Below are 25,947 nucleotides of genomic sequence, written 5' to 3' on the forward strand. Positions count from 1 at the left end.
GACTGGGACGCAAAAGTTAGGAAGTCAAGAGATACCTGGAGTAACAGGCGAGTTTGGCCTTGGAGGACAAAATGAAGCAGGGCAAAGGCTAATAGAGTTTTGCCAAGAGAACACACTGGTCATTGCAAACAGCCTGGTCCAACAATGCAGGAGATGACTCTCCACATGGACATCACCAGATGGTCAACACCAAAACCAGACTGATTATCTTCTTTGCAGTCAAAGATAGAGAAGCTCTATAAAGTCAGCAAAAACAAGACCAGGAGCTGACTGTGACTCAGATCATGAACTCCTTATTGCAAAATTCAGACTTAAATTGAAGAAAGTAAGGAAAACCACTAGACCATTCATGTATGACCTAAATCAAATTCCTTATGATTATATAGTAGAAGTGACAAACAGATTCAAGGGATTAGACCTGATAGAGGGCCTGAAGAACTATGGATGGAGGTTCATGACATTGTACAGGAGACAGGGATCAGGACCATCCCCAGGAAAAAGAAATGCAAAAGGACAAAATGGTTGTCTGAGGAGGCCTTACAAGTAGCTGAGAAAAGAAGAGAAACAAAAGGCAAAGGAGAAAAGGAAAGATATACCCATTTGAATGCAGAGTTCCAAAGAATAGCAAGGAGAAATAAGAAAGCCCTCCTCAGTGATCAGTGCAAAGAAATAGAGGAAAACCATATAATGGGAAAGACTAGAGATCTCTTCAACAAAATTAGAGATACCAAGGGAATATTTCAAGCAAAGATGGGCACAATAAAGGACAGAAAAGCTATGGAAGATATTAAGAAGAGGTGGCAAGAATACATAGAAGAACTATACAAAAAAGATCTTCATGACCCAGATAGTCACGATGGTATGATCACTAACCTAGAGCCAGACATCCTGAAATACGAAGTCAAGTGGGGCTTAGGAAGCATCACTACGAACAAAGCTAGTGGAGGTGATGGAATTCCAGCTGAGTTCTTTCAAATCCTAAAAGGTGATGCTGTGAAAGCGCTGCACTCAGTATGCCAGCAAATTTGGAAAACTCAGCAGCGGCCACAGGACTGGAAAAGGTCAGTTTTCATTCCAATCCCAAAGAAAGGCAATGCCAAAGAATGCTCAAACTACTGCACAATTGCACTCATCTCACATGCTAGCAAAGTAATGCTCAAAATTCTCCAAGCCAGGCTTCAACAGTATGTGAACCGAGAACTTCCAGATGTTCCTGCTGGATTTAGAAAAGGCAGAGGAACCAGAGATCAAATTGCCAACATCTGCTGGATCATTGAAAAGGCAAGAGAGTTCCAGAAAAACATCTCAGTTCAGATCAGTTCAGTTCAGTCACTCAGTCATGTCCGTCTCTTTGTGACCCCTATGGACTGTAGCACGCCAGGCCTCCTTGTCCATCACCAACCCCTGGAGTTTACTCAAACTCATGTCCATTGAGTCGGTGATGCCATCTGACCATCTCATCCTCTGTTGTCCCCTTCTCCTCCTGCCTTCAATCTTTCCCAGCATCAGAGTCTTTTTCAATGAGTCAGTTCTTCGCATCAGGTGGCCAAAGTATTGGAGTTTCAGCTTCAGCATCAGTCCTTCCAATGAATATTCAGGACTGATTTCCTTTAGGATGGACTGGTTGGATCTCCTTGCAGTCCAAGGGACTCTCAAATCTTCTCCAACACCACAGTTCAAAAGCATCAATTCTTAGGCGCTCAGTTTTCTTTATAGTCCTACTTCTGCTTTATTGACTACACCAAAGCCTTTGACTGTGTGGATCACAATAAACTATGGAAAATTCTTCAAGAGATGGGAATATCAGACCATCTTACTTGCCTCATGAGAAATCTGTATGCAGCTCAAGAAGCAACACTTAGAACCAGACATGGAACAATGGACTGGTTCCAAATTGGGAAAGGAGTATGTCAAGGCTCTATATTGTCACCCTGCTTATTTAACTTATATGCAGAGCACATCATGAGAAATGCTGGGCTGGATGAAGCACAAGCTGGAATCAAGATTGCTGGGGGAAATATCAATAACCTCAGATATGCAGATGACACCACCCTTATGGCAGAAAGTGAAGAGGAGCTAAAGAGCCTCTTGATGAAAGTGAAAGAAGAGAGTGAAAAAGTTGGCTTAAAACTCAACATTCAAAAAACTAAGATCATGGCATCCAGTTCCATCACTTCATGGCATATAGATGGGGAAACAATGGAAACAGTGACAGACTTCATATTTTGGGGCTCCAAAATCACTGCAGATGGCAACTGCAGCCATGAAAATAAAAGACGCTTGCTCCTTGGAAGCAAAGCTCTGACCAACCTAGACAGCATGTTGAAAAGCAGAGACATTACTTTGTCAACAAAGGTCCGTCTAGTCAAAGCTATGGTTTTTCCAGTAGTCATGTATGGATGTGAGAGCTGGACTATAAAGAAAGCTGAGTACCTAAGAATTGATGCTTTTAAACTGTGGTGTTGGAGAAGACTCTTGAGAGTCCCTTGGACTGCAAGGAGATCCAACCAGTCCATCCTAAAGGAAATCAGTCCTGGGTGTTCATTGGAAGGACTGATGCTGAAGCTGAAACTCCAATACTTTGACCACCTGATGCGAAAAACTGACTCATTGGAAAAGACCCTGATGCTGGGAAAGATTGAAGACAGAAGGAAAAAGGGATGGCAGAGGATGAGATGATTGGATGGCATCACCAACTCGATGGACGTGAGTTTGAGTAAGCTCCAGGAGTTCGTGATGGACAGGGAAGCCTGGTGTGCTGCAGTCCATGGGGTCACACAGAGTCAGATGGAACTGAGCGACAGAACTGAGCGACAGAACTGACCGACTATAGTCTCCGTCCATGGGATTCTCCAGGCAAGAATCCTGGCGTGGGTTGCCATGTCCTCCTCCAGGGGATCTTCCTGAGCCTGGGATGGAACGCACGTCTCTTCCGTCTCCTACAGTGGCAGTGTAGCGCCACTGGGAAGCCCCCATATAAGCTTCAGTTCCCCATTTGTAGAGTGGGGATAATCACACCCACTCCATGGGGTTGTTGTTAGGACTAAGCAGGATTTGACACGTAAAGGACTATGTGCCTGGTGCCCTGTAGGAAGCTCATACATGATGGCTAGTCCTCCATTCATTCATTCATTCATTCATTCCCAAGCACCACTATTTCCCAGGATGCATGGGGGGTACTTGCAAACAAGAGTCAAAGTCGCACAGGGAGCCTAGTCAGGCGCTCTGAGATGATTGGAGGGATGGGATGGGGGAGGGGACGGAGGCTCGAGAGGGAGGGGATGTATGTATAATTATGGCTGACTTTCATTTTATGGCAGAAACCAACACAACAACATTGTAACAAATTTTTAAAATTATTTGCGTAAAATTTTAAAAAAATCCTGCCTTCATGAAGCTTACATTCTTACAGGGAGGACAATGACTAAATGATGTTTCGTTTTTCTCGTTAATATTCCTGCCAGTTGACAGAAAGGAAAGCTGAAGGCTGGAATGGTTAAGTCATTTTTTAGATGTCCATTATTTATTTTTATCCCATGTTATTCTCAGAAGGGCTAGAGGCAGATGTTAAATAATTTATCCAAGTCTCTACGTCTAGAAAAGGGAACCACTGGCTTTAAAGGTCTTCTCTCCCTTGGAAAGACTTTTAGCGGCTACAGACCTAGTTCCTGGCCTTCAATGGGCCTACTGAGACCTCAGGCAAGGGTAGGCCCCTTCTGGGCCCCAGTTTCCCCACGTCTGGCTCTAGTATTTTGCATCCTGGGATGGCTCCTGGTGTGCTGCCTGGATTGTACAGGCTCTGTGGGATTGCTGAGCCCTTGCAAGGTGCCCACAATCCTTCCCTGGCACTGAGGGGTGAAGTGGGTGGGCTGGGACTGGCTCTCTGGAGAAGCTAGAGGGCTTCTGGAAGGGGAGCAGGGGCCAGGCAGACATGTTCCCTCTGCCATGAAGTGAAGTGAAAGTCACTCAGTCATGCCCGACTCTTTGTGACCCCATGGACTATACAGTCCATGGAATTCTCCAGGCCAGAATACTGGAGTGGGTAGCCTTTCCCTTCTCCAGGGGATCTTCCCAACCCAGGGATTGAACCCAAATCTCCCGCATTGCAGGCAGATTCTTTACCAGCCGAGCCGCAAGGGAACCCCAAGAATACTGGAGTGGGTAGCCTATCCCTTCTCCAGCGGATCTGTGACCCAGGAATTGAACCAGGGTCTCTTGCACTGCAGGCGGATTCTTTACCAACTGAGCTATCAGGGAAGCCCCTCACTCTGCCATGGGCCCCACCATTCTGGCCCCCTTCCCAGTGCGTTCCTTACGTCCTGGCCCCTCGCACAACCAGAGGAGCTGGCTGGACAAGATTCGCTTGCACCCAGGGTATGGTTTAATCCTCCGGGTCAGACCCATACAGCCCCTCCCTGCCCGCCTCTCCCACACTCGATCGTCCCCCGCCATCAGCTCCACGGCCCCTGAACCCGTCCCTGCTTTTGATTTCCTCCCATGGCTTCCTATTGCCTCCAGTATCAAGTTCGAACACCACAGCTTGTCACTCGAGGCCCTGCTTCCCTGGTTCAAACCTTCTCCCAGAGCTTCATCTCCCTTTTCTTTCTTTCATACATTTTCATTCACTGTGGTTTTTACAGGGCTTCCCAGGTGGCGCTAGTGGTAAAAAAAAAACCCACCTGTCAGTCAATGTGGGAGACATAAGAGACTCGAGTTTGACCCCTGGGGCGGGAAGATCCCCTGGAGGAGGGCATGGCAACCCACTCCAGTATTCTTGCCTGGAGAATCTCCAAGGACAGAGGAAGCCTGGCAGGCGGCAGTCCACAGCGTTGCAAGGAGTCGGACATGACCGAAAAGACTTAGCATGCGCTTAGCACGTGGTTTCTACAAACCTGCCCTGCTCCAGCCTCTCGGCCTCTGCTCAAGCTGTCCCCTCTGCTAAGAATGTTCTCCATTCCATTGACTGTGTGTCACAAATCCTACTGGGCTAAACATGCCTTCCACCAACCCAGGCTGGAAGACATTTCCCCTTTGCAGTAAACAATATTCCATCTCACACCCTATATATCACATCACCGAACATCTCTGAACCTGCCTTTTTATCAGCAAAATCAGTGTTAATAACTATGATACAGGGTTGTTGAGGGGAATAAATAAGAATGTGTCAGAAGAGCAGCCAGTATAGTACCTAGTACTCGACAGGGACTCAGTGGTGAGCAGTTGCTATGATGCTGCTGCTGCTAAGTTGCTTCAGTCGTGTCCGACTCTGTGCGACCCCATAGACGGCAGCCCACCAGGCTCCCCCATCCCTGGGATTCTCCAGGCAAGAACACTGGAGTGGGTTGCCATTTCCTTTTCCCGATGCTGATGACGGAAGAGAAAGAGGAGAAAGAGAAGGGAAGGTGAAGGGAAAGAAGAGATGGAAAAGAAGGAATAGGAAGGAGAAGTCACCGATCCCTCTGTTGGGATGTCACTCCTTGACATGAGAATGTCAGTTCTTCTTTTTTTTTTTTAAACATTTTTTTTTTTTGTTTGTTTGTTTGTTTTTTTTTTGGTTTTAATTTAATTTTATTTTTAAACTTTACATAATTGTATTAGTTTTGCCAGACATCAAAATGAATCCACCACAGGTATACATGTGTTCCCCATCCTGAACCCTCCTCCCTCCTCCCTCCCCATACCATCCCTCTGGGTCGTCCCAGTGCACCAGCCCCAAGCATCCAGTATCGTGCATCGAACCTGGACTGGCAACTCGTTTCTTACATGATATTTTACATGTTACAATGTCATTCTCCCAAATCTTCCCACCCTCTCCCTCTCCCACAGAGTCCATAAGACTGTTCTATACATCAGTGTCTCTTTTGCTGTCTCATACACAGGGTTATTGTTACCATCTTTCTAAATTCCATATATATGCGTTAGAATACTGTATTTATGTTTTTCCTTCTGGCTTACTTCACTCTGTATAATAGGCTCCAGTTTCATCCACCTCATTAGAACTGATTCAAATGTATTCTTTTTAATGGCTGAGTAATACTCCATTGTGTATATGTACCACAGCTTTCTTATCCATTCATCTGCTGATGGACATCTAGGTTGCTTCCATGTCTTGGCTATTATAAACAGTGCTGCGATGAACATTGGGGTACACGTGTCTCTTTCCCTTCTGGTTTCCTCAGTGTGTATGCCCAGCAGTGGGGTTGCTGGATCATAAGGCAGTTCTATTTCCAGTTTTTTAAGGAATCTCCACACTGTTCTCCATAGTGGCTGTACTAGTTTGCATTCCCACCAACAGTGTAAGAGGGTTCCCTTTTCTCCACACCCTCTCCAGCATTTATTATTTGTAGACTTTTGGATCGCAGCCATTCTGACTGGTTTTTTATTTATTGTATTGAGTCTTAGCTGCATCGTGTGAGATCTTTCACTGGGGCATACGGGATCTTAGTTCCTTGACCAAGGACTAAACCCGCGTCTTCCACACCGCAAAGTGGGCCCCCAACCACTGGACCACCAGGGAAGTGCCTGAGAATGTCAGTTCTGATTAATTCCTCTCTATGTCCCAGCATACTGGAGGCTTTCATAAATGACTACTGAATGAACAGATAGTATGAAAGGACGGATGGATGGGGAGAAGGAAAGAAGCTAGGACTGTGGGCGAGAAGAAAGGACGTACGGACAGATGAATGGAGACAGATAAGCCTGGAGGAGACTGAGCGTGCTGTCCCAGAAGTCTAGCAGCACAGCATCCCACTGGCAGCTGAGGTTTCTGGGAACAGATGCCAAATCTGTTCCCCTGGCTCCAAGCTCCTGTGCTCCTGGCCAGCATCAGGCTGCTCTCAAGGTTGAGCAAGTGGAAGCTCAGGGCAGCTGATGCCCCCGGGAGTTCCAACTCTTTCCCCACCTGTCACCAGCCTCTAAGAGCACCAGTCCCTGACAGCAGGAACACAGCTCCAAAAGTGTGAGCCAAGTCAATGGGAAAATGGGATTTATTTTACAGAAATTCACTTTGGGGGCCAACTTCTGTGGAACTCCCCAGTGCAGAAGCGTTGGCAAATCCACAGTCAAAGGCTCAGAAGGTTCCTCCAAACCTGGGGAGTGTGCAGTTTGCCAGCTCTTTTTTTAAGTCCCAAAAGTGGAGAAAAAGGAAATATCACAATCTAGATGCCAAAGAGAATCTGAGGGGGAGAAATGCATTCTGGGTTTTCAGGTTTGTTCATTCTTCCATTCATTTATCCAACCATCTAAAATGTGCAACAATTTTGCTATTATCCATCCGTCCATCCATCCCAACCCCTCCACCCATCCAACCATCTCTCCACCCATCCAATCCACTCAGTTGCCATAAAACCATCCTTTGCTCTCTCTCTCTCGATCCATCTATCAACGTGCCCATTTACTGACCCAACCATCCAATCCATGCAATTACCCATGCACTCATCCTCTATCCAACCAGCCATCAATCACTCAAGCTCCTATCCAACTGCTCAGCTATTTACCTCTCCAACTGTACTCTATTCAACCAGTATGACTGAGGATCTCCCAGGTAAACCAGACATGCTGATGCAGTACCCAGTACAGTCTAAAGTGAAGTCGCTCAGTCATGTCCGACTCTTTGCAACCCTGTGGACTGTAGCCTACCAGGCTTCTCCGTCCATGGGATTCTCCAGGCAAGAGTACTGGAGTGGGTTGCCATTTCCTTCTCCAGGGGATCTTCCCGACCCAGGGGTTGAACCTGGGTCTCCCACGTTGGAGGCAGACGCTTTAACCTCTGAGCCACCAGGGAAGCCCTGTACGGTCTAACCGAGGCGATATAAAAGAGGTATGTATCAAGGTGTCACTGAGAACACAGCGGTCACCGAGGGCAGTCCAACTCTACACGCAGACAGGGGAGGGGTCAGAGAGGTCAAAGCAGGCTTCAGGCAGGAGACACTCGAGCTTGGTCTTAAAGAGCAGCCAGAGAAAGAAGGTGAAAAGGGCATCCAGGCAAGGGGCAACAAATATGCTGGATTCTAGAAATCCCAAGGCCTGAGTCCTCATAATTACCTAGTTAACTTGGACCCTGGGCCAGTCCCCAATTTTTCCAAGTCCACATGCCTCTATAATAACGCCCTCTTGATTCCCAGAGAGAAAGGCATGTGTTCATCTACTGCTGGGAGCAAAGTTGCCATGTGCCGCCCTGGTGGCTACAATAAGGGCAGACCCGATGGGAGGAAAGCGGGTCCCTAAAGTTTTGTGCGGCAGGATCTGCTGTCAAGCAGACACAGGTGTAAATCCCAACCTCCCATTTTGCTCTAAGTTACTTAATTTTTGAGTCTTATTTATGGAGCCTTATTTATTTGGCTAGCTAGCTGGGCTGGGTCTTTGTTGCCTCGTGTGGGATCTCTGATGCTCGCTGTGGCATCTTTGCTGCACCGTGCAGGATCCTTAGTTGCAGCACGAAAGCTCTTAGCTGTGGCATGTGGGATCTAGTTCCCTGACCAGGGATTGAACCTGGGCACCCTGCATTGGGAGTGCAGAGCCTCAGCCACTGGAAGACACCGCTAACAGTTTCCTCCTAGGCTACAGGGAGGACTGAATGAGGTAATGCAGGGGGATTCCCTGGTCAGCTGTAGGCAATACCAGCTATTCCTCCCAAGTGCTACCAATTTTCAAGTCCTACTGTGTGGCAGGCAAAGTGATCTAAGATGGTGGTTAAGAAAGTCGGCCTTAGACCTATACGTATCAATTCTCAGTCAACGTTAGTTCTTTGCCCATATCAGCAATTTATGTTCAAATGGTTCAGAAAAAAAAAAATACACACATACAGGTACTGTCATACAAAAAGGGATACAAATATGGCAAAATGTTCACCAATGTTGAATCTAGGTAAAGGACGGGCTTCCCTGGTGGCTCAGTGGTAAAGAATTCGCCTGCCAATGCAGCAGATGTGGGTTCCGTCCCTGGGTCAGGATGATCCCTTGGAGTAGGAAATGGCAGCCCACGAAAGTATTCTTGCTTGGAAAATTCCAAGGACAGAGGAGCCTGGTGGGCTATAGCCCATGGGGCTGCAAAGAGTCAGACACGACTGAACACTGTTTTAATTATTGCTATTATTATCAATCATTGAACTGCTGAGAAACTGAGGCTGAGAGGTTGGGTAAACACTTGCTTTTCAAAAACACCTGTTTTTGTTTTTAAATTTCTGAAACAACATGATGTAGTAGGTGATATTATCCTCAGTTTCCAGATAAGAAGCCAAGGCTGAGCAGGAAATGACCTACCCAAGGTGACACAGCTAGTGAGTGGAGGAGCCAGGATGTGGACAGCCTGACTATCTCCAGAGTCCAGGATCTTGCCCCAGCATCTCCTGACTCGCCTGTGTCCCTGGACCCAGGCCAAAAGGGGCCGGGCCTCATCGGAACCCATTCAACTCCAGCAGAGGCCATTCAGAAGGAGCCCTGTGCTTTGCTGGTGTGGGGCTGAGCTCCGGGGCGGCCCCGGAACACCCAGCATCAGGGCCTCCTTGGTATCTAGGGAGCGCGTCTGACTGTTCTCCTGAGAGCGGCAGGAGTTGCCATTTGAAGCTGTGGGGAGTGACAGCTGACACTGACGGGGACAGGCTCACGAAGACATCCCGCCCTGGGGCCCTGACTCGAACAGACTCCCTGGGCCACATGGCCTTTCGTGGGTTCCAGAAAGGCCCCGCAGGCTCTGGCCGGGGCTGTTCCCAGGCTCTGCCTCCCCGCGAGAGGCGGAGAAGCCCCCATTCAGGCGGGACGCATCCCACTGTGCGCTAAGCCGCTTTCTCCCCACTTACACGTTCAGATGCTTTTTGTCCTTCCGGCTTCCCATGGACTCAGGCCAAGTGACAAGTTGGTGCTGTGGACATATGTCGTCGCCATAATGGGAGTGCTGACCCCACGCTCTCTGCCTGCTGGGCCCAGGCAGCTTGCACCCCGCCCCGGTGCTTGGCGTGCCGGGTTCTCAGCCGCACAGGCCTCTTTCCAGCTCCCAAAGACACCACGCGCTCCGGGGCCTCCCCTTCGGATCTCTGCAGATGCTGTCCTGCTGTTTGCCCGGAATGCCTGCCTGCCTTGCCACTTCTCCGCCTGGCTGTTCCTCGACAAGCATCGTGGAAGTCGCCTTCTGTGAAACTTTCCTAACTCCAGTTTACCACGGAAGAAACTGAGGCTCAAAGAGGTAACTAAGTTAAAAGGGGCCGAGGCCTGGGATTTGCCTGGAGGTCCAGTGGTTAAGAATCCGCCTGCCACTGGAGGGGACGTGGGTTCAATCCCTGTTCCAGGAACTCAGATTCTACCTGCCATGGGGCAACAAAGCCCACGCACTCTAGAGCCTGTGGGCCGCAACTAAGGAAGCCCGCACGCCTAGAGTCCGTGATCCACCGCGAGAGAAGCCACCGCAAATCGAAGTGCAGCTAGAGAGAGCCCCACACTACAACAAAGACCCAGCATGGCCAAATATAATTAAATTTTTCTAAAAGGGCCAAGGTCAGGCTGTTTGTAAGTTTTAGAGCCAGAGGTTCTACTTCAAGAACACACACCTCCCATTGCATCAACTCTGCCCACGAAGAAGAAAATGGAAGGAAGACATGCTCTCTGCCTTTAAATAGCGTAGATGCCTGCCAGAAGGAGCTTCTGCTCCTGGATTGTCCTGGAAGGCAGGAAACAGAAGCCATGGAGGGAAGTTCCAGGAAGACTCTCCAGTTTAAGATTAAGAGGCACTTCTGACAATGTCACTGCTTACCAGCGGTGTGTGTGTGTGTGTGTGTGTGTGTGTGCACGCGCGTGTGTGCATGCTGAGTCATATCTGACTCTTTGCAACCCTATGGGACTGTAGCCCGCCAGGCTCCTCTGTCCATGGGATTCTCCAGGCAAGAATACTGGAGTGGGTTGCCATTTCTTCCTCCAGGGGATCTTCCCGAACCAGGGACCAGAACTGCGTCTTTCGCATCTCCTGCTGTGGCAGGCGGATTCTTTACCACTGCGCCACCGGGGAGGCCTGTGGCTCCCAGCTGTGTAGCCTTGGGTACGTCACTACAGCCCCCTGAACCTCAACTTCTTCATCAGTCAAATGAAGGTAACAATGCCCTTGCTATTTCTCTGTCCAAAACACCTCAGCTTGAAACTGCCAGCTCCTGAGCCCAATTCAGCCAACAAATATGACTTAGATTGGCCAGGACTGTATTTTAGAGTTGAGCAAACATTTAACAACAAGTTTTTCCATAAATGTCAGAACTTTGCAAACCAGAAGTTCTGGCAAAACTGAGCCCCAATCCCCGCACAGCAAGATGGTCAAGAGTGGGTAGCACCTGCCTTCTTTATGTTATTATTATTATGTTTTTGGCTGTGCCATGTGGCACGCAGGGTCTTAGTTCCCTGACCAGGGATTGAACCAATGTCCATACAGTGGCAGTGTGGAATCCGAACCACTGGACCACTAGGGAAGTCCCACTTGCTTTCTTTAGACAAGATATGTACCCTCCTGGGCACACTGCTGTCTGTCAAATATCCATTAACAACCTGGCCAACTCAAGAGTCTAGGGTCTCTGGCCAGGACTCTTAGGATTTGGTTGGTTGTTAATTTATTTTACTATAACTCTGTTTAATAAGTTCAAGAAGGAAAAGACTGAATCTGCTCAGTAGAGACAAGGGAAAGGGAAAGGGAAGTTGCTCAGTTGTGCCCGACTCTTAGCGACCCCATGGACTGCAGCCTACCAGGCCCCTCTGTCTATGGGATTTTCCAGGCAAGAGTACTGGAGTTGGGTGCCATTGCCTTCTCTGTCAGTAGAGACAAGGGCTATATAAAAAAGACATAAATGGAAATTCTAGAAACAATACACTGGATGCTATAACAGCATATTAGATACTGTGGAAGAAGGCATAAGTACAAAGGTGACCACCGGAACAAAACCATGAACCTTCCTAAATACCAAGCACATTTAAATAAACCAGAGTAAAGAATGCACATCTTATAGAAAAAGAAGCACAGCAAATAAAGTACATATCATCACACTGGGTCAGCCAAAAAGTTCGTCTGGCCAACCCCAAAAAATATCACAACAGAGTTGAGACCCAACACATCCATTACATCAATAAACATGAGCAGCATTAACTCACTTATTAAAAGACTAAGACTTAGGCGTTGAGTAACAAAACTAAAGCCCCAAATAATAATTCCGCTTCCCTTGTGCAAACAAGAGACATACCCAAACACATTTTTAGCTTTTTCTAAAAATAAAAGAGAGACTACGGTGTATCAGAAGGACTGTGTCTGTATTATCTGTGTAGGCTTGATTCCTATTCAGTCAGCAACCCCATTTCCTGCTTAACTGTTTGACAGTAAAACTCGCTTATGTGTTGCTTATGGTCTTCAACACTTCACCACGTGCACATATCTCCCTGTGCCGACCTGTAGTCCCAACTTAGGTCTGACAGCAACTGGCCAACCAATGCCTTCAGACATTTCAGTTTTCTCCAGCGCTTCCCCGCTCCTATGGTGGCCCCCAGCCAGGGCGGGGGTGACAGACCACAGTCACCTCATTACAGGTTCTTTTGTTTGTTTTTTCACTTTATAAAGTGTTATTTAAGTAGAGTTGACTTATAGCATTGTGTCAAAGGATTTCTTTTTTTCTCTGGACTGCACAGCTTCTAGGATCTTAGTTTACATGTTCTTTTATAGTTGAATGAAGAACACAGATGCTCCTTGACATGGCCTTCTGAGGTGGTTAAATCATGATCCCCTATTTACTGATGAGAAAACTGAGGCCCAGAGGGGTGAAGTGACCTGCCCCAGGCCACAAGGGTTTCTTAGCCCCATCCTCCAAACTCATTCCTACCAGCCCAGGGCCTCCTTCTCACGCCTGATCCTGAATAGCTATGACTTGGGCTACCATGGCTCCCCTTGTGGCTCAGCTGGTAAAGAATCCACCTACAATGCGGAAGACCTGGATTCTACCCCTGGTTTGGGAAAAGTCCCCTGGAGAAGGGAAAGGCTACCCACTGCAGTATCAGTATCCCTAGGCCTGGAGAATTCCATGGATTGTGTAGTCCACGGAGTTGCAAAGAGCTGAACACAACTGAGCGACTTTCACTTTCACTTTATGGCTCAAACATCTATTCAGTGCATATCATGAGCCAGGCCTCGTGCTGGGCAGGGGACATGGTGAAGTGGAGGGTCGCTGTTCTCTCCGGGGCAGTGGACAGCACAGGAAGTCAGTGCAGCGGTGGGACAGGACGGAGAGCAGGCAGGGCAAGAGGTTTCTGGCTCCCTGTTACCCACACCCTGTGCGGGACTAGAAACTCCCTGGGGTGGACTGTCCCTCAGTGTGGTTACCGGCCTATACCTGCTGTCACTAAACAGAAAGCCGCCTCCCATTAAGGGGCTGAGGGACTTCCCTGGTGGGTCCAGTGGTTAAGGATCTGCCTTCAAATGCAAGGGATGCAGGTTCGATTGCTGCTCAGGGAATTAAGATCCCACATGCCACCAGGCAACTAAGTCCACACACTGCAAACAGACGGCACATCACAACTAGAGAACCTGCATGCCGTCAACTAGAGAGCCTGCACGTTACAGCCAAAGGACGTGTGCATCGCAACTAGAGAGTGTGTGCACCTTAACTAGGGAGCCCGGACACCACAGCTAGAGAAAAGCTCACACACCGCAACAAAGACCAGTGAGGCCAAAAAAAAAGAGGGAGGGAGGGGGTTGCTGAAGCTACGTTTGGACCACAGGTCGGCCCGGAACACGAGATGTGTGTACACGGTGAAGTGGGTGTTTGGGGGCCGAGCATCACCTCCAAAGACACGCTGAGGACCAGGGGCAACACACAGGCGAATGCTGTGTATTAGACCGTTCGCAGCACACGGTGCTTCCTTTGAAAGACTGAACAGAAAACTGAGCCCAGCGTATATCCCCCCAGTCTCTGAACTGGATGAGGAGGCCTGGGATGCATCTGAGATGGCTCTGTGACTTGCTCCGACTGCAGGGGTGATGTTTTGTGACATCACAGTCCAGGCCTCAAGGAGTCTTCCGGTTTCCTCTTTACCCTCTTGGGAGCTAGCCGCTGTGGAAAGCTCGGTCTAGACTAGTGACGGGTGAGCAATCTTGAACGGGGAGGGGGCGAGGCAGGGGGGCCTTCCCACCCTCCCTACCAGGGCCTCAGAGATGCAGGAGAGGCCACGGGAGACCTTCCAGCACAGCCCAGCTGAGTGCAAGCTCAAGAGTGATCCAAGCTGACACCACATGGAGCAGAATAAATGCCCAGCTGCACCCGGCCACTCCACTGAATCAGGAAGAATAATACATCACTGTTGTATTGAGACAGTACGTTTTGGGGTGGCTTATTAGGCAGCAATGGATAACTGATACACGTCCTGGGGGCAGAGCCCTGGCCTCTGTCTAGCTCTCCCCCCCTTGCCTGGAGCCTGCCACCGGGCATGCAATCCCAGAGCTGGAAGGAGCCTCCGAAACCACTGAGCCCTACCCCCTCATTTGAGAGAAGAGGTAGCCAAAGCCTGGGGAGGAGAAGCAATTTACTCCTGATCGCAAGAGAGACTAGAGGCTAAACACCACCACCACCAACAGGAGATGCGGGGCGGATCTAGAAGGCAAACTTGAACCCTGCAGGACCCAGGCAAGTAACACAAATGTGTGACGCAAGCCGATGGAGAGCTCCCCGCCCCCCCAGCCCACGTTCACGTGCTTGTCTGAAGAGGCAGTCACTATTTGGCTCCAGCCAACTGTGGCCATGTGGGAATGTGGGCCTAGAGAAGCCAGATTGTCTGACTTCTTACAAAGCCAGAAACAGGATTTCTCTGTAAACTCTCCTGATTTTTAAATGTTGGCTAGGAATTCAAATTGAATTGAGGATCTCTGAGCCATTGAGACCCGCCTTGGGCTTCACGCATGGTCTGGCCACTGCCCTCCAACAAGTCGCCTTATTCCCCCAGGTCTCAGTTTCCTCATCTCTAAAATGGGCCCCATGGTTCCTGCCCACTCATAGGGTTGCTGTGAAAACCCAATGAGCTAATGGGTTTAGAAACACCAGCTACAAATGGCCCTGTGACTGTTCCACAGCCTCTGTTCTCTGTGGAGGCACCCCTCACAATGTAATGAGTTAACACCCGATTTGTCTAAGTTAGAACAACATTATTCTGACCATTATGACAGCGATTGCTTTTTTATGGCAGGTTTGTGAGTTCCAGAACCCTCCCACTTGCATTATCTCAGGATGTTGATGGAGTCAGAGGCTGGATGGCTGCCTTGGAGACCCTCGTCAGAGCCAAGCCTTTTCTCTGAGCTGAGAGGTACATTCCAGAGGCTGCTGGAAGGCGGTGGTGCAGAGCAGGAGCTTCAACGTCCTCCAGACCTGGGTTCGAATCCCTGCCTCCTGCTCCCTCCTTGGGCTAGTTGCTTTCTGAGTTTCAGTTTCCACATCTGTAAAATGGGCACAATAATAACACCACCAGGGCAGCTGTTAAGGTGGTTGTGTGAGATGACGTATATGGGGTTGGCCAAAAAGTGCATTTGGGTTTTTCCATAACCTGTTAATGGAAAACCCAAACAAACTTTTTGGCCAACCCAATACAATGTCTTTAAGCAGAGCATCTGGCTATTTTTATTATCATGTATGGACGTTGGTGTGAATTCCCTGGTAGTTCAAGGTAGTAAAGAATCTGCCTGCAATGCAGATTCTTGCAATGCAGGTTCAATCCCTGGGTTGGGAAGATCCCCTGGAGAAGGGAATGGCAACCCACCCCAATATTCTTGGCCTGGAGAATGCTATGGACAGAGGAGCCTGGCGGGCTACAGTTCATGGGTTGCAAAGAGTTGGACACGACTGAGCAACTAACATTTTCACTTTTTCATGGAAGTTGGTGGCTGGGAGGCCAAGGGTCAAGAATGAAGTCGCAGCGATAGAAGATCCTGTCCCTTTCCTGGGGTTAAGGGAGGCTGACTTGGAGGGGGGATGGGCTCTTGTGCAAAACCTGCATGGGAAGCAAAGAGGCAGGCTGGAGGGAGCTCTCAACTACTCAGCAAGAGTCAGATAGAACTCAACTCTGTATCTTTGGCTTTTTCCTGGGGTGAAGTGAAGAGGGATGGGGGGAGAGCTGCAGACAGAGTCCTCGAGTAAAACGGCACCCACATCCCCCTACTCTGAATGCAGTTTCCCACTGGTTTTGAGAAATAACAGCCACAGTTAATATTACTGTGCACTCATCACATGCAAGATACACATTCAGTTACAAATGCAGATTCATCTTTCATGGACTAACCCATTCATGCATCATAGCCACCTCAGGAACTAATAACCAGGACATGGAAGCAACCTAGATGTCCATCGGCAGACAAATGAACAAGAAAGCTGTGGTACATATACACAATGGAGTATTACTCAGCCATTAAAAAGAATACATTTGAATCAGTTCTAATGAGGTGGATGAAACTGGAGCCTATTATACAGCGTGAAGTAGGCCAGAAAGAAAAACACCAATACAGTATACTAACGCATATATATGGAATTTAGAAAGATGGTAATGATAACCCTGTATGTGAGACAGCAAAAGAGACACAGATGTATAGAACAGTCTTTTGGATTCCGTGGGAGAGGGCGAGGGTGGGATGATTTGGGAGAATGGCATTGAAACATGTATAATTTCATATATGAAATGAGTCACCAGTCCAGGTTCCATGCATGATACAGGATGCTCAGGGCTGGTGCACTGGGATGATCCAGAGGGATGGGATGGGGAGGGAGGTGGGAGGGGGGTTCAGGATGTACACCCGTGGCAGATTCATGTTGATGTATGGCAAAACCAACACAATATTATAAAGTAATTAGCCTCCAATTAAAATAAATAAATTTATACTAAACAAAAAAAAAAAAAAAAAAGAAAACACATATTCTCTGAGAGCTCACCTAAATTCAACTAGAGGGGACAAGTGGACTCCAGAAGTCCCAACATCAAATCCTTCACTACTTGAGAAGGGAGGGGGCTTGGGCAGATAACCTAAGCTCCAGTGAAATGGGGACAAAAAGATCTACCTCACAGGGCAGTCATGAGGACTGAATGATATATCTGTATGTGAAACACATGGAGCTTGGTAGGCATTTATTTAATAAATAGAAAGTGGCCTTAAAAAAAAAAAAAGAAGTGAGGGAAGCAGGGCTCAGAGAGGTTAAATAACCGACCAGAGGACACACAGGCAGCCTGACTCCAGACATCCTTGTGACCCCTAGGCTGTGCTGTTTACGGAACAAGACAGTGGTCAGGGTTTGGCCAAAGGGCTCTGGGATTTCAAAGACAGGAGCAAGTAGTCTGGCGGGGAACAAGGGTGTGGACATTTCACAGTCCTGACAACGGATAAACACCGGCAGGGCCGCAGACCAGGCTGCTCTGCTGGCCGCTGTATACGGGACCTCATTTAACCCTCACTACGAGCCTCCGACAGGCAGTATCCCCAGTTTACGGATCAGCAAACTGAGGCTCAGACAGCACACCGCTTGCTCAAGGGCACAGAGCAGACAAGGTCTCTTCCCTGAGGATACCCCTATCCTGAGGGGGCTTCGGCAGGGCTCCAGATAGCTCCAGGAAGCTCACTGAGCACGGCCCAGGCTAAGGTGGTCTAAGCAAGCCCCTCGCTGCAGGTGATACAGAGGCACTTGGGAGACAGGTGTCTCCTCTCCACCATCCGGAAGGCACCTGCTTTAAAAGGCCCTAAAACCCTAAAATGCTTTCAAGGCAGCCTTATCAGACAGTTGATCCCAATCAGGAAGCTTCCAGGTGCTGTCAGATCAATGGCCCACCCCATCCCTGAGAGGTGTGCAAACATTCTGCCCTGCCCTGCCCTGCCCTCCCCCTACCAAGTCTCCTTCCGTTCACCAGCAGGCCGGCGGCCTGGGCTGGTGGGCACTAACTCAGACTGACTTCACTTCGTTTTGGCCTTTTCCAGTTTCCTGCTGAGGTTTCTCTTCCTCTTTCCCAGGAGTCCCCACCTGCCCAACGGAAAGACCTGGGAAGAGAGTTAAAAGTTACTGATCCCTGGGCTCCAGCTGGATCTATCAAATCTCCAGCAAAGTCAGGCAAGCAGGCCAGGCCACAGGATGGGATGGGGCTTTGGTCAGAGGTGCAGACCGGGTCTGCCACTGCCTGGAGGCTCTCCTGGTCTCACCCCTCCACCCTCAGAGGGAGCAGGGCACCCCCTCCCTTGTCCAGCCCAGGCCTCCTGTCACCGGCCAGTTCTATGCTCAGCCCCTTCCTTTATGGATCTCTCTGCCTGCAGGGGTCCAACCTCCACCCTAAGCTCATAGGTAAGCTCTGGGCAGGCCAAGATGACCAGCTGTGACCCTCGGCCTTGCGGAGTCCCCGGCAAGCTGCCCGGGCAACCTGCCCCCACCCTGGCTTTGGGGTTGATGCAGAACCTTGATGAAGTGGAGGCGGCCAAAGGCATTAGGAAGGACAACCCCCGCCCCCTGGGAGGGTCTGGGGCCATGGCAGGGCAGAGGGAGCTGGCAGTGGGGTCTCAGGACCAACCAAGGATTCAAACCCCCTCACTGGGAGCCTGGGTATGGGCCTGTGTTTTCACAACTGTTTTGAGAATCTTCTGAAAGCTAAGACCCCGCTTCCTAGGAAAATCTATGGTCACAGCCAACATTCTATTATAATTTCAGGGTGATCCCAGGGTCCCATAACTAAGGCCTGTGGACCCCAGTTGAGAGCCCCTCTTCCAATTCCCTGCCATGGTAAGAAGCAAGTATTTTCCCCCGACAGAGCCCTGAAGAAAGAGGCAGAGATGGGGCTCTGGGCCTGCTCACACTGGGGGGTCGCCATCCCAAGGCGGGAGCAGTTGGGAGTCTGTGTGCTGGGTTGGGGGAGACACTGAAGTTTGGTTTGTGGACTGAACAGTCTAAATGCCAGAAAGAGGGGAAGTGAATTAGGACACAGCTATCACCGATCACAGGCATTCACTCCAAGGACAAGGACTTTGGAGGGGCTGAGAACAACCTCTACACAGACAAGTACCTGACACTTCTTTTTTTTTTGACTCTATTTTATATTGGGGTACAGCCGATGAATAATGTTGTCATACTTTCAGGTGGACAGCAAAGGGACTCAGCCATACACATACATGTATCCATTCTCCCCCAAACTCCCCTCCCATCCAGGCTGTGACGTAACATCGAACAGAGCTCCCTGTAGGTCCTCGTCAGTCGGTTATCTGTTTTAAACAAAGCAGCGTGTACATGTCCATCCCAAACTCCCTAACCATCCCTTCCCCTCTTCCTCCCCTGTCGTGTGCCTGACACTTTGTGTGAGTGTCCCCAGGAACCCCTCAGGAAATGGGAGTCCAGCTCCTTGCCCAGGGCACACACAGTGTGCAGGGCTGGGGGGTTTGGACCCAGGTCTGATTGCCCAGAAAGGCCGTGCCTTTTCTCTGCCCCACAGGGTCCTGGAAGTTGGCCACCCTTGTTTCCCACTGAAGTTGGAATCCTTTCTCCCCACCCAGCACCTGACATGAAGAGGGTGCCTGGCGAGTCTTTTAAAACATATGGATGGATGGAGGAATAAATGAATAAGTCAACTTGCTTTTGAATTCTACAGCATTCGGGCTTTAAATCTAAGCCCTGATTTCCTGGCTAAGACGAATACATGAAAGCAGCCTCCTTTAAAAATGAGGAGCAGGAGAAATAAACATAAAAGGAAAACCAATTCTAAATTAATCCCACTGAAGGTCGCTGGATCTTAGATAGGTAATGCCCGAGAGGTGGGCCCAGCAGAGGGCTGGGCTGGGGGTGGGACAGTACAAGACGTGCATGGGGGGAAGGGGCGGGCAGTCTCCCTCGACCCCGTAAGGAGCGGACTTGCTTGGCACAGAGCTGCCGCCGGTCCATTTGAATCCTCAGCTCTGGCTGAACTGATCTCGTTATTATCCCCACACATCTTCCTGCATTCTGTATCTCTGCTCACATCTGCCCTCTGCTTCTCCCTCTGGGAAGATTTCCTTCATCTCCCCGGCCAGAGGGACTCCCTCCTTCGTCTCTGTATCATTCTCCCGACACTTACTGTATAGCACAATATAATGTATTCATTTGTTTGTTCACTCCACACTCATTCATTCATTCAGCGTTCCTTAGTTCCTTTCAGTTCAGGGCACCGGGTGACTGGGTTCAGTTCAGGGCACCCGGCTGCCGCAGCAAACAGGGAAAACAAAAACCTCAGGACTTCCCTGGCAGACCAGAGGTTAGGACTTCACGCTTCCACTGTGGGGGCCATGGGTTTGATCCCCGGTGGGGGAGACAAAGATCCCGTAGGCTGTCTAGTGTAGCCAAAAAATAATTAAAATTTTTAAATTAAAAAAAAATAAATTTAGAAAAACCCTCTCATCTCTTGGAGTTTACGGTCTAGTGGGCAAGACGGACACTAAACAAGGAAAGCAACAAGTCTTTGATACCATTTCAGATGGCAGTGGGTATTCTGAAGTACGACAAAACAGGAGGGATAGAACGTGTCTGAACTGAGTCTGTGTTAGAGGAGGTAATCAGGGAAGGCCTCTGGGAGCAGCATTTGAACAGAGATCTTTTTACTACTATTGGGCTTCCCTGGTGGCTCAGATGGTAAAGCATCTGCCTGCAATGCGGGAGACCTGGGTTTGATCTCTGGATTGGGAAGATCCCCTGGAGAAGGAAATGGCAACCCACTCTTGCCTGGAAAATTCCATGGACAGAGGAGCCTGGTGGGCTACAGCCCATGGGGTCGCAAAGAGTTGGACATGACTGAGAGACCTCACTTTCTTTTTATTACCACCATGGACACAAAACTGAGCTCCCTCAGGGAGCTCACAGCCTAGCCGAGAACAGACAAGCTGGCCTTTTCTTTACTGTACAGGACAGGTTGTAGCCCATCTGAAGATTCCCACACACTGGAAGCCAGTGATCTTTCCACAAACAAATCTGGCCAAGTCCCCTGTGGCTCAAGAAACTTCAGTGGCTCCCCAGTGCCCTAAGCATCAAGCCCAAACTTCTCAGCCTAATCCCCCCTTGCTGCTGTTAACATCCGTCTCCCTCAGATACACCCAAGAATCACACTCCAATCATCGTGTCTCCAGGTCTTTACACACGCTGTTCCTTCTTCCAGGCCAAGACTTTGCCTCCTCTCGGTCCCAAACTCAACCTCCTTAGCTTTTTGGGAACACAGTTCATTAATATGACAGGTGGCTGAGAAAGTTTCGAGGCAGGGAGAACAGGAAGTAAGAAAATGAGGCAAAGAATAAAGCTATAAATGACAAAGTAACTGGCTTCCATCCTACATGGCTGCTGCTCCCGCAGGTGGCGCACGACTGCCTCCTGGCAGGACCCGGGACACACTTACCACATAGTACCTTGCCAACGGCTTCCCTGTCAGTTTGTCCCGTCTCCCTGCCCGCCCCAGGGCCCAGCACCACACCAGCTAGAAAACACGCTCCATAAATATTTGGAAACCAAAAGAATGAATGTACAGGGACTTCACTGGCAGTCCAGTGGTTAAGACTTTGCCTTCCAATGCAAGTGGTGCCAGTTCGATCCCTGGGAGCAGAGCTGAGATCCCACGTGCCTTATGGCCAGAAAACCAAAAGATACAGTGGAAGCAATACCTCAACCAATTCAATAAAGACTTCACAAGTGGCCTATATTAAAAAATCTTCAGGAAAAAAAAAAGAACAAATGTGCAGAGGAGATGGATTTTCGCTAGACTTCAACTTTTGGATTCCACCTAGTGGCTGGTCCAGGCCTCCCTGGTGGCTCAGCTGGTAAAGAATCCGCCTGCAATGTGGGAGACCTGGGTTCGATCCCTGGGTTGGGAAGACCCCCTGGAGGAGGGAAAGGATACCCACTCCAATATTCTGGCCTGGAGAATTCCATGGACTATACAATCGGGCACGACTGAGCGACTTTCACTAGCAGCTGGTCCACCAATGATCTCTTCTCCTGTTGGACACAACCCCGTGGGCACTACCATCCCCTCAAAGCATCCAGATGCTCCAGACTTAGGTTTCTTTTTGGGAGGGGTCTCACGGTTTGGGGAGATACTAAGCTTGCCATCCTAACCTAGCCCCCATGCTGTGTGCTAAGTCGCTTCAGTCGTGTTTGACTCTTTGCGACCCTAAGAACCATAGCCCACCAGGCTCCTCTGTCTGTGGGATTCTCCGGGCAAGAATACTGGAGTGGGTTGCCATTTCCTTCTCCAGGGGATCCTCCCCCACCCAGGGATCGAACCCGCATCTCTTACGTCTCCTGAATTGGCAGGCGGGTTCTTTACCACTGGTGCCGCCCTCCCCACCCCCAGAAACTACACACATCCTGTCTCCTCCCTCAAAGGCTGGGAATTTTCTAGACCTTAACGCTCAGGACAGCATGGTTACTACTGGGTAGGAAGAGGGGGATGGGCCAGGAGTGGCGGCTGCACATCTCTGGGTACCAGGAGACCCAAGGGCTGCTCCCTCATCACCCCAGGCTTCAGGTCTGCTTCCACAGTCTGTCCTGCTCCCGGGAGGCTCCTGTCTCTTCAGGGTTGTGTCACGAGCAGCACTGCCCATCTTCCATCCCCCAGAGGCCACGCAGATCTTCAAGGTGACTTCTTCCCATCCATTATCTGGTCTGAATCTCACAGACATGCCTGTGAGACAGGCAGGACCAGCATGATTACCCTCACTTGGCAGATGAGAACACTGAGGCTCAGGGAAGGCAAGGAGGGTGCATGTGAATCTTAGGAGGCTAGGTCGAACATTCTGGACTCAGGGAAACTGAGCTCCCTGTAGGGCAGGGAGCTGGTCTAGTGGTCCCCGAGTAAGTGAGAAGCCAGGCCTCTGACCTCCACCTCACACCATCTCCCCCTCCGTTAGGCCAGCTCCTTCTTAACGCCTAATGGACTAGACTCCAGAGTATGCAGGGAGAAAGGAAGAGCCTGAAGCAAGGTTCGGGATGCCCACTGCAGCCCGCCTCCCAGTCTGCCCCCAGGTGGCAGCCCACGCCGCCACGCCCTCCTGGGACGTCAGCAGCTGATCAGCCCTGTGTCCAGGGCCCAGGGTCCGCTCTGGCCAGAGCCCACCAGATTCTGACCGCCCCCCGCCAGGGCCAGGCCTGGATAGACGTGGCCCTTCCATCTACCCCCCCCTACCCCGGTAATTAAAAACACACCCAGGGCCTTTTCCAACGCGAGAGGGGCCAATTTTCTTCCCCTCCAGCACCGCTGACTACAACCCAAAGAGCAATATTTATGCCAAGCTCCCCATAATACTGTAAACATCCCAATGTATAGCGGGCCAATGCATGAGTCATTTCCCCAAAGCCAGAGCTAATAAGTGGTACCTCAGCCCTATTCCAGGGAGCTCCCGCCAGCAGCCAGGTCTCAGGGCTGCCCTGCACACCCAGGGCTCGTGGCACCCTGGTGCCCCAGGGGCCCCACGCTGGGAAACCTCAGGCAGCCGTCAAACCCTCCGGGAGCCTTGGGACAGCTGCTTCCGTGCCAGAAACTATGGCTGCCATCCAGGGACACCCCCTCCACCCCCTGAACTGTGGTCACTAAAGCACTCATTACTGAGACAGAAACTAAAGTTATCGCATGGGATCCCCCATCCATCCTTTCCCAGAGTCTGCAGGCTCCATGCCTGGTTCCATCGGGTTATTTTTGGGTTTGGTTTTTTGGGGTTTTTTGAGCTGCAAGAGGGAAAGGGGCTTCGCATCACCCCCAAATGGCCCAAGATGAGGGTACCCCTCGGGCCTAAGGTGGCAGAATCCTGGAGAAGGTAGCCTGTTTAGGGACGGGAAGACCCACCAAAATGAACAGAGCACAAGCTTCCCAGACTCCAGACCCCCATTCTATTTTTATCACCCAAGGGCCAAGGCGCGAAGCACTGGCTTTTCTGGGCCTTGGTTTGCCTTTCCAGTAAAAGGAAGTTAAAGACTCTAACCCATCTGGATTCCCTGGAAGGCTTATTTTGGGGAATCCAACAAAATTGCGGGTGGGAAAGCACTTCGTAAAGCTTCAAGCACCTTGTCAACTGTGCCGCACGTTGTAAACCACAGTACTTTGCATATAGTGCAAAGTACTTCATGAACTGTAAAGCGGGTTGAAAACTGTAAAGTGCAGTACACATGAGAACCATTATTCACGTTCATTTCTTGCCCCACAGGCTTGGCCATTTCTGGGGGACACACCCAGACCCCACTAACTTTCCCTCCAGAGCAAGCTGGTTCGGGAGACTGGGCAGCCGCCCTGTTTCCTTGGGGGTCGGGTGGGACCGACACACGAGGCCATGGGGGAGAGGGCCCAGCGACCCTGGCCAAGGCCAACACATGGCAAGAGCATCTGGTCCGGCCCTGGCGGCAGCTGGAGAGTTCCCGGGGCTCCAGCAGCCACGCTGAGCTCTGCCGCCAGCGGGGCGGTGGCCGGCAGGGGTGCCCGGAGACCCCGCGCGGCCCAGAGATGCCCACGGACCCATCCCCCCCGCAGTCCTCCAGAGGAGGGGACCCCATTGTACGCCGCGGGCGACGGGCAGGCACCGGCGCGGGGTGCTGCCGCGCTCACTTCCACTCTGCCAGTCCCCCCTCTTCGGGGCTCCGACCCCATCCCGGGGCCGCGAACCGGGAACCCCCACCCCGGACCAGTCGCGGTGCCTGCCTCCCTCCGCTCCCTGCCAAACTTTCCAGCCCCGACTGCTCTCCGGGCCTCCCCAGCCCCCGGCCGGCGCCCCTCCACCCGGTGCCGAGCAAGGCCAGGCCGGCGCGCAGTGGGGTGCCCGGGCCGGGGGCGGCGAGCGTGCGTGGGCAGCCCCTCGGCCCTGGGCGGCGCTCGCCGGGCTGGCTACAAAGCCTCGGCAAGATGGTCCCTTTGCCTCCTCCTGGCACAGTCAATCAGCGCCCGCCGCTCCCGGGCGCCCGCGGGGCCCGCGCCTCCCGGCGCGGCCGGACACACCTACCCGCGGCCACCTGCGCCCGGCGCGAGCCCCGGGGCAAACTTTGCGGGGCCGCGGGGCGGAGGTGGGCGCCGGCGGCCGCCAGTGCCCGGCCGCTCCCCGCCCCCATCGCCCGGCCGCCCGCCCGCCCGCTCACCTTCCACGGCGGCGAGCAGCGGCAACAGCAGCAGCGCGGCCCCCAGCCTCCGCAGAGCCATGGCTGCGCTTCCCGGGGCCTCGGGCCGCGGCGCCGCGGGGCCCGGGCGGCCCGGGCGGGAGCGCGCGCCCCGGGCTCGGGGGGCCGGGGGGGAGCGGCGAGGCGCGGCGCACACACAGCCGCCGCCACCGCGCAGCCAGCAGAATGAGCCATCCAGCCCGGGCAGAACGGGGACCCGGGCTCCGCCAGCGCTGGGCGCGGCCCACCTGAGCCGCGAGCGCGGGGGGAGCCCAGCCGGGCCGCGGGCCCCCGCGCGCGCCCCGGCAGCCCCACCGGCCCGCGCGCGCGCCCGGAGCCCCCAGCCCCTGGCGTCCGCGGGGGTCACCCGGGGGCCGCGCGCGCGCCGGAGCGCAGAGACGCCCCGCGCCCCGGCCACCGAGACCCCGGGCTCCCCCCGCGCAGCAGTGGTCTCTCCCGGCGCTGTGGCTCCTCCAGATAAAGCAGCGATTTCAGCCCAAATGTTTCTGAATTTTTATTGAATGCTGCAAAGCCGGAGAGCGTCTGGCGCGGCTGACAGGGGCAGGGAGAGGGGACCCGGGGAGGGGTGGGGGGAGAGGGCGAGGGAAGGGGCTGCTCAAAGCGGGGCGGGCCCTACCTGTCAGGGCCGGGAGGGCCACCCCCTCGCCTCAGCCCTGCAACCCGGGTCCCTGCAGCTCCGAAAGGGACCGAACTGCAATGAATGAGAGAGAGAGAGAGAAAAAAAAAAAAGAGGTGGGGGGGGTGTGTGGAGATGGGAACAAAACAGGCGGCTTTCCCAGGCGCTGGGGCTGGGCTGGGGCCTCCGCCTGGGAGAGCGGGCC

General features: G+C 51.6%; 1 protein-coding gene across 3 annotated transcripts in view; it reads right to left on the minus strand.

Moving 5' to 3' along the window:
• Positions 1-25,192, minus strand: part of EPHB2 (EPH receptor B2) — a 219,534-nt gene extending 194,342 nt beyond the window's left edge. For 2 of the 3 annotated variants that reach the window (XM_027520893.1, XM_027520900.1), the window contains exon 1: positions 25,088-25,192. In XM_027520893.1, coding sequence (XP_027376694.1) covers positions 25,088-25,148 — 61 coding nt within the window. In that variant the 5' untranslated portion in view covers positions 25,149-25,192. The remainder of the gene's footprint in view (positions 1-25,087) is intronic. The other variant, XM_027520909.1, reaches the window with a different exon arrangement.
• Between the last annotated feature and the right edge of the window lie 755 nt (positions 25,193-25,947).

This window comes from Bos indicus x Bos taurus, chromosome 2 (genome assembly GCF_003369695.1).
Source record: "Bos indicus x Bos taurus breed Angus x Brahman F1 hybrid chromosome 2, Bos_hybrid_MaternalHap_v2.0, whole genome shotgun sequence".
Lineage (NCBI taxonomy): Eukaryota > Metazoa > Chordata > Mammalia > Artiodactyla > Bovidae > Bos > Bos indicus x Bos taurus.